Source organism: Lactuca saligna, chromosome 5, assembly GCF_052625555.1.
Source record: "Lactuca saligna cultivar CGN05327 chromosome 5, ASM5262555v1, whole genome shotgun sequence".
Classification (NCBI taxonomy): Eukaryota; Viridiplantae; Streptophyta; class Magnoliopsida; order Asterales; family Asteraceae; genus Lactuca; species Lactuca saligna.
In genome coordinates this window covers 304648501-304657355 of record NC_136421.1, presented here as the reverse complement: position 1 = coordinate 304657355, position 8855 = coordinate 304648501, and the positions used below count along the sequence as shown (strand labels likewise).

The window sequence follows — 8855 nt, the reverse complement described above, 5'->3', positions numbered from 1 at the left end:
TTTTGAAGTTTTGTCTAAGATTTAAGTCTTAGAATTTTCAATTGCATCCGATTTACCCAGCTTTCCAAGCTTTTTATGATAGTTTCAAGTATTTTTTTTTTCATTTTTATTTATTTATTTTTCTATTAGCTGCAATGTAATATTTTCCCTGCAAACAAAATCAATACAACTATTAATTGAGGTTTGCACGTTCAGACGTGCATCAATATACAACATTATATATCTATTATAATAAATAATATTTTTTTTTGATACATCTCATATTTTCATTAAATTTGTTAAATGTTATTTTATGAATATTTTAAATTAATTTTTTTCCACATTATTTTATAGGTTTTTCTATTTTATTAAACTTCAAATAATATTTTAATATAATAATTATAATATACATCTGGTAATAAATAATAACGGATTTACTTTTTAATTTCAAAATTCCAAAACTAAAATTCATTAGTTTTCTTTTTTTTTTTAATTTATTTATTTATATTTAAAATATATAAAAAATACATTTCAATTTTAATAATTCATTATTATTTTTATTTTCTTATAAATCCAAAGTTTTTAAATATTTAGACATTCATATTTAACTTTTTTTTTAACTTTTTTTTTTTTAATTAATTAGATCTCACTGCTGGTTAAAATATAAGAAAAGACTTCCAAGACGGTCAAACTAAGACTAATTTTGCGACAATAGATTAATGTTCCGCAATCCAAAAAGAAACATACAATGATACAACATAAACTAACCAAAAAAAACACTTTTGTCAATTTTCGCTATCCAAAAAAACTCATAAGGTCACGCTAGGGAACTTGCATGATCCAAAACCTGCAAAATATTAAACACTTTATAAGTTATGGCATACAAATTCTATCACTAAATTATTTAATTTTAACGAAATGTGTATTGCATATACTTGTTATAGTATAACGATACTACAAAAGTATTATACATAATTATTGTACCCTTTTTACCGGGCTTTGCATAATGTGATATTAAAAATAGTATGTTTGCTAAATTAAATGGTTAAAATATGTTGGTAAAATAAATGTATAACAATTTATAAAGATGTGGATGGGTAAATGGGTAATAAAGATATTTACTTGGATTTTTGGCTGTTTGGGTCGCAAGCCCATTAAAGTAACAAGATCCACCAGATTTCCTGAACTGGGCCCAATAAGAGCTAAATGCATAGCTCGCATGCCACGTCAGCGAATCGGGTTTGAAGCATTTCCCACCCCGTTGGATCGGGTCACAAGTGCTGTTACCCTGTCCACACGCGAATGATAGAGCTCCGGCGAGCGCTGTTCTGTTAGCGCCACGCGCCGCCACGCACCAAATCTTTCCCTTAAACGGCTCATTAGTCGTTGGCACCGGCAACGGCTTCTTGAACTCCGACAACGCCGTCTTACCCGACAAATCAATCTCGTAAATATTCGTTCCGTTCGGGTATAATAACCCGAAATGCCGTTCAGTACCAGCACCCGTTTTCTGATTCTCGTTGTATAAAGCGAATATAAACGACGGCAAGACGACAAAGGGTTTCAACGGCGTACCTCTCGGTGGTTTCTCGGTGAATCTCTTGATTACATTCCGGTTGTAGATGGCGGCGTTGTAGATATTTGCACCGATTTGGTCAATATCGCCGCCGTTTGGCCATCCTGTTTCCGCGATGAATAATCTGGTATCTGGGTACCCGGCGTCTTTCATGGCGAAGTAAAGAGCATCAAGCATCTGTTCCAACAAATTAGTGTACATCAACCCGGTAATAGGATCGGTGTAGGTTGAAACATTCGGTTGAAGCAGAGCATAATCGAGCTTAATGTTGACCGGGTCGTATACCCAAGCAAAATAAGTGTAAACGTCGATGAAGAAAAAGGATTTAGTCCGGTGGATGAACTGTAACAATGGCTTTATAACAGACTCCGATACACTTGACCGGAATTTCCCACTGGACGGCGGGAACGAAGCTTCTAAACAGTCCATGGCCAGAGGTGTACCGACTTTGATTTTTTTGAGTTTGTAGAAAACTAATGACTTCCGGATCCGTCGCATCGCCGGAACTAGATTGAACCAGGTGACATTATCGGGCTGCGAGAGAATCTCGTTGCCGACGAGAAGGTAACGGATCATGGTCTTCGGGTAAAAGGGGACGACATTGGACCTGACCCATTCGTCTGCTAGCGATTGATTAGGCGCCATAGCTGTGATAATTTCATTTGGCACCATTATCGATACTTGGATATTGGTGTTCGCAAGTGCCTTAAGGATTTTCGGGTTCGCATCGTAGATCTTAACTCGGCCGGCTTTTAGGGATTTGATGAGCTCGACGGATTTCTTCGGATGAGGGAGGTTGTTTCCGAGTTGCCCATAGTTTACCCCTGGTTTAGCTGCAATCTCTGCACCTGTTCATCACCAGAAACAATCAAAATCAAACGATTCAAAACAAAAATACAGTCATGATCCCAGATCAGCTGAAAACTTACTTGATGGAGAAAATAGGAGACAGAGAATGGGTATGAACCAAATTAAACCCATTTTCTGGGTATTGACCATCGTTGAAAGCTTCACAAAAATGGAATGGATGAATCACATAAGAAGAGGAAGCAGATGTTGAATTAAATAAGGAGAAAGAGGATTAATTATACCGTTGGACGAATGAATGAATAGGGTTTTGGATTTGGGTAATTGTGAAGGTGAAGACATGTAAAAGTGTGTTGGTGGAATTCTTAAAGTGGGTTTGAATAAAGATGGAGGAGAATCAGAATCTTATGGTAAAGTCTGAGGTCATGAATGAAAAGTTATGATACATGATGTATTTTGTGACCATATATTTGTGAAATATAAACATTTTATTTAGAATGTCTACCATTGGATCAAATTATTATGACCACTCATCTTTAATAGAAGTTTATTGGAGAACTTTTCAGATTAAACTTAGTTTAGCAAATTCAAATATACTATTATGTAAGTTGGTTGTTTACTACAATGGAGATAGTTGAGATTTTTGGTGTGTTAAGTTGGAAATGCTATGGCCTAAAAAACTTAATAAAATTGTTTTTTAATCTTCTTATTCTAATAAATGGAGTTTTTTTATCACTTGTCATATTTATAGAAATATTATTTTATGGTTATTTTGATTTTTTTTTTATTTTATTTTATTAAATTTGATATAATATTTTAATATAATAATCGTAATAAATATAGAAATATATATATATATATATATATATATATATATATATATATATATATATATCAATTTCATTAATAATTTACCTTTTAATTTCAAATTTTCCAAAATTAAACCTTATTAATTTCTTTTATTTGTTTATTTAAGTTATTTATTTAAATTTAAAAGTTAAAAAATATTTTCATTATAATAATTCATTATTTTTCTTATTTTCTTATAAATTCATAGTTTTCAAATATTTAGATTTTTTATATTTAACTTAAAAACAAAATAACTCACATAATACATGAGTCTTACAAATAGTTGTAAATATTCCGAACATCGTAACATATTTTAAATCACTAACATAACTATATTAAACTTTGATGACTTGGATAAGAGTTTGTTAGTTCTTTATGGATTTATTATTTCCCAAAGGTAGGATGTGTGGATGATGCAACTTAGTCTTATGAAGTCTAGCACATATGAAAAAAAAATGGTGTTTGATCTAAAGAATACCTTCACAATCAAATTAGTATAATGTTTGTGGAAAAATGAAATGGAAGAGTAAAGAGGAGTATGATGAATCACTTGCCTTATGGGTTTATAGGTGATATGTGACATGGTCGATATGTTGACTTTTATAGTACGAGAAATTAACCTCCAACAACTCACATCATACAATATTGGACCCTGGATAGACCAACACATACTACACACTCAAGTGCATATACCCAACACAAGACGTTCTTGGAAGTCTTGACCCGTGGAAACCCTTATCCATGTTATTGCTCACTTTTGAGTGGAAGAATATGCATAATTCTTAGATCTATTATATGAAGTGTTTGTAGTTTATAACAGTAGAGGGAAGTTATTTTGATGGTTATAAATATGTGCATTTGCAACCTTGTATCAATAGAAGTGCACCTCAATATAAGGAACACTCATAACATCTTATGCTTGTTGGTAAATGTTTTCATTATTTTGTAGGTGATCTTGTTGGAAGGATATTCGGTTTTGTATATTTTTTTTTCGTTATTTATTATGACGGACATCAAAGCTTACATTGGTCTCAAAGTCTCCTATAACACCTTATGCTTGTTAGTAATTGTTTTCATTATTTCGTAAGTGATCTTGTTGGAAGGATATTCAATTTTGTAAATGTTTTTTCCGTTATTTATTATGATGGACATCAAACCTTACATTGGTCTCAGTGTCTCCCATTGTAACTACATTGACATAACATATACCTTTATATCAGTTAAGATCTAGACGTTAAATGGGGGTGTTAAGGAGCCAATCCCAGTGTCGGGTAAAATTAATTCAGGAAACGTGTATCATGCTAATGTTGTAATGGGGCTAGTACAAAAAGAGAAGAATTTGAAAGATACGTAAGTAAAAAAAAAGGTTACTTTAGATATATCTAATATGGTTGTCGTCCCGGACCTGCATTGTGTACTTACTTATAGGAGATGTGAGGGATGTTAAGGGTGTTGGAAACATTGCTCATCTTTGCTTGAAAGAAGCATTAAAAACATGGAAGTGAATTATATCGGGGTACTTGGATGTGGCTAGAGTAACGTTTGATGAAGGCTTGTTAAAATTGCAGCAAAGTGAGGCGATGAAAAATTGCAGCAATTTGAATTAATATAGATGGTCTTCCTCTCTCTACTTGGATATGTAGGGCGTTTAAAAAGATAACATCATTATGGGGTGAGGTGCTTTTCTACGATGAAGAGGGAAAAAATAGGATAACCACTAGGATAATGCATATTAAATCATCTTGCTTTAATTTCATATTAGATAAAATATTGGTATTGGTTGAAGGAATTGACTATAATGTTAGTATACATGATCTTTCTACTTCGGCAGAAAATATGAATACGGTGTCAGAGAGTGATGGTGACCAAAGTGATGATGAGTCATGTGTTGATAATGCATCAACACGGTAAAATGATGATGGTGTTAAATATTTTCCACACCAAAACGAGGTGGTAAATGGTTCATTTAGGTTGTATCAAGCTAGGCATTCCAAGGAAAAAATGTGTCTATGAAGATTCCAGTGAAGCGGTAGAGGTTATTGGTAGGATTGAAGATGTGGTGCTAGAAGAAATTATGAAAGCCGATTGGGAGGTGATAATGCAACGAATCATATGGATCAAGTTTTGGAGACCCCTAATGTTGCAACTATGCAGCAACCGTCAGTTACGACTTAGGTGTTGTATTAGGTGTCTAAGCCCATAACTATAATTGGTATATACTTGAATTGATAGTAGCACAATCCTTTTGGGTTGCCCACAAACCTAGCAATTAGACAAAATGACTTTTAGAGAGAAATGTTAATTTATTATTTGATTAATAAAATAAAATAAGAAGTTTATTAACATATTATGAACATAATATATTAATTAGAACAGTTATTATTTAATTAATAATTAATTAAAACTAATTTTAGGATTAATATAATTAATTAAAAGTGCAGGGTCAAAAGTGTATTTGTTAAATAGTTGAGTAAAAGGCTCAAGAACCATCCATCTTAAGGGTTGAATGGTTTTTGGGGATATTCTAAGGTTTTTAGAATATCCCATGTTGATAAATAGAAAGCTGGATAATTAATAAATGTGAATTAATAGTATTTAATTTAAATTAGGGTTATCTAGGGTTTCCTTGTACCACTATATAAAGGACCCTAAACCTTAGAATTTCGGCCACTTATTATTTACAAGGGATAGCCAAAATTCATACCTCTCCTCAACTCCTTCAATTCATGTTCTTGCTAGCTTGGACGTGGTTCCATTAGAGGCGCGACATTTGTGGGATCTATAAGTGAATAATCATTATTATTTACTACAATAACATTAAGGTATGTAATTCTAAATCTTTTTTGTATTTTCGAAAATAGCCCATACCATCTAGGGGTTCTTATTTGATGTTAAGAGTTATAGGTTCAATGGTGAAAACATAGACCTTAAGGTTGTATGTGAACTTAAGAGGTATTGTTTTGCATAAAACCTATCAGTGGGATCAGAGAAAGGTTTGTTTTCAATTGAATTGTTATAATTGTTGAATTATATCAATTAGGGTTTATGGACATTACACCCTAAAAGGCATTAGTTTCGACTAGGGTTAGGGTTTTTTCGAAACCCTAGCCCATTCCCCTTGGATTTCGAAATTTAGGGCTAGGGTTTTGAAACCTTGGCATTCCTCCCCAAGTTTTTGAAAATATGGCTAGTTATTAGGTTTTCCTAATTTAGATAATTCTTAGTTTAATTTGAATTAAATGTGATAATTATAAAATTGGATATATCCTACACCCTAGTTTTTGCAATTTAGAGAGCTAGGATTAGGATTAAATTATTTGATTAATTTAATTAGTTAATCCTTATCTAATTTAATATTTTAGTTAATTTTCAATTAATAGATAAATATTAAATTATTTGGTTTATTTTAAATTTAAATTAATAGTTTATTAATTATCGAAATTTAAGCTATAAACCTAGTATTTTGAAAAGTTTTAAAATACAACTTATATATATATATATATATATATATATATATATATATATATATATATATATATATATTACATGATTAATTACTATATGTATAAGAATCAATCAGTCAAATCGCTAGTATGTCTCATTCACGAAGCTAGTCTATAGGGGGGGGGGGGGTCGTTAGCAGAACGGAATTGATAGGACAACTAAATCTCATTAAAAGTATAATGTTATTTGAAAGTACTAGAACCTTTTATTTAAAATCTTATATCTAGTTACTTTAGGAAAAATATGAATTAGTATGTGTTGTGACATGTTCGTAGATGGTTTGGATATTGAATGATGGATCTGACTTCGATGCTTCCCCGAGAATACAATCACAAAAGAATCGTTAAAGGACGAACGGGTGTTCTCTCGGGACATTGCCCCGACGATCAAGTTAGTCTAAGGTGAGAGAGAAATCTTAGAGTAATCTTTGTGAGAAAGAAGATGGATCCCTCTCTTGAGACAGAATAGATCCTTTTATACCTGCTACGAACGGATCATGGGGACCGTCTCTTGTGAGTGTGATACGTGGCCTCCTCTTATTGGTAGAGTTATTCATTCTAACTAACCGCCATGTGATGTCAGTTCTGGGCGTTACCCAAGCTATTTGTATCTTTCTCATTGGTTATGGGTGAATGAGGAGATCACATGGGATGTTCTTCCCTTTTGACGGGAAATGAGTTGTCGCTCCGACTTTGGCTCTCTGAGGCCAAGACCAGGTCTTAGCCAAAGCAGTAACATCTTTGTTACATTTAACATGGCCGTTAGGTAATGTTAACAAGTCCCTTATACAAGCAGACCTCTGCATTCGTGGAGTAGCAGAGTTGTTTTGGTCTACTCATAGATACGTGATGAACTGCTATTGACAGTGTAACGCCCTGATTTTCAGGTATTGGTGTATGTGAGAATTGTATTGATTTCAAGATCTACTCGAAGAGTTGGCTGCCCTACCCGTCAAGTAGCAGCGGGTTGGTCCGGGTGTTTTAGTAACCTACTCACCGAGTCCAAGAAGGGACTCAACGAGTAGGAGCCGGAGGATGAAAGCCTAATTTTTGGGTTTTGTGTAACATCCAAAATTTCAAACCAATTTAAACTTTTTAAAACATGTCAAGTTCATCAAAACATTACAACTTTGTTTTCAAAATATTAATTATCAGAGTTTTTCCCAGAAACATAAACATAACAGAAGGAGTTGTACGATCACGCCTTTGCCTTGCCGCGATCCCCTAATGTACCTAAAACATTAAACTGAGACTATAAGCCCGAAAGCTTAGTGAGTTACCCCCAAGATACCGATACACGTACAGTCCACATAACCATGTCACGATAACATATCATCTCAACTAAACAGAACAACACATAACGGGTCCACAACCCTACAAACTGTAATACCCATGAGCCCATAGTACGAGTCTCCCTTAGCCCGTAACTGGAATGCTCGCGATCCCAAAGTACGAGTCTCCCTTAGCCCTTAACTGGAATGCTCCTAGGGTTTGTCGGCTACCGCACAAAGCAGTACAACCTCAACCCATTCCATATAACAAACACATAAATCATAAGAATTGAGCATGCAATAATCACATAACATCACAGGTAGTCCTATAGACCTACCTAATAGGCATAACCACTAGCATGCGACACTAAATCATACTCAACATCTATCACAGTTCAAGGTAACACATTAAATGGGCCGGCCTTGGTGACTTAGACCCCTTAGTATAGTGTGGATAACTCACCTCGCAACTGACGTTAGAAACTAATAAGCTTCAACTCCCGGATCACCAACACGAACTTCACTACCTATAAATACCATAAAACCCTTTCTTCAAAAGTTCCCAAATTATCATAATACCCTCAGAAGTCAACTGGTCAACTGGTCAACTCTTGGTGAAGGTCAACGCCCACAGTCATAGTCAACTGTCCATGTTGACTCGACTCGTCGAGTCCTTCATGAACTCGAGGAGTCGTGAAATCCTTGATTGGATCATCAAGTTTTCCTTTAACTCACCGAGCTTGTACATGCCCAAGAATCAAGGGAACTCTAGCCGACTCGTCGAGTCTTCTAATGACTTGGCGAGTTCAAGGCAAACTTCAATGGACTCGTCGAGTTGTTCATCCAACTCATCGAGTTCGCGGCCAAATT

General features: G+C 34.1%; 1 protein-coding gene across 1 annotated transcript; it reads right to left on the bottom strand.

Moving 5' to 3' along the window:
• Positions 1-671: 671 nt before the first annotated feature.
• LOC145048454 (O-Glycosyl hydrolases family 17 protein) lies at positions 672-2803 on the bottom strand. The gene is made up of 4 exons (XM_078996935.1): positions 2647-2803; positions 2485-2563; positions 1102-2403; positions 672-826 (listed from the first exon to the last, which is right to left on the bottom strand). The coding sequence occupies exons 2-4, from the start codon at positions 2552-2554 to the stop codon at positions 789-791; spliced, it is 1410 nt and encodes a 469-aa protein (XP_078853061.1). The 5' UTR covers positions 2555-2563; positions 2647-2803; the 3' UTR covers positions 672-788.
• Between the last annotated feature and the right edge of the window lie 6052 nt (positions 2804-8855).

Excerpts from the sequence above, each read along its gene's own strand:
- LOC145048454 (XM_078996935.1), bottom strand. The coding sequence starts at position 2,554 with ATGGTCAATACCCAGAAAATGGGTTTAATTTGGTTCATACCCATTCTC. Across the intron at positions 2,404-2,484 it reads TCTCCTATTTTCTCCATCAA|GTGCAGAGATTGCAGCTAAA; the intron begins GTAAGTTTTCAG and ends GGTGATGAACAG. Across the intron at positions 827-1,101 it reads CCAAACAGCCAAAAATCCAA|GTTTTGGATCATGCAAGTTC; the intron begins GTAAATATCTTT and ends AATATTTTGCAG.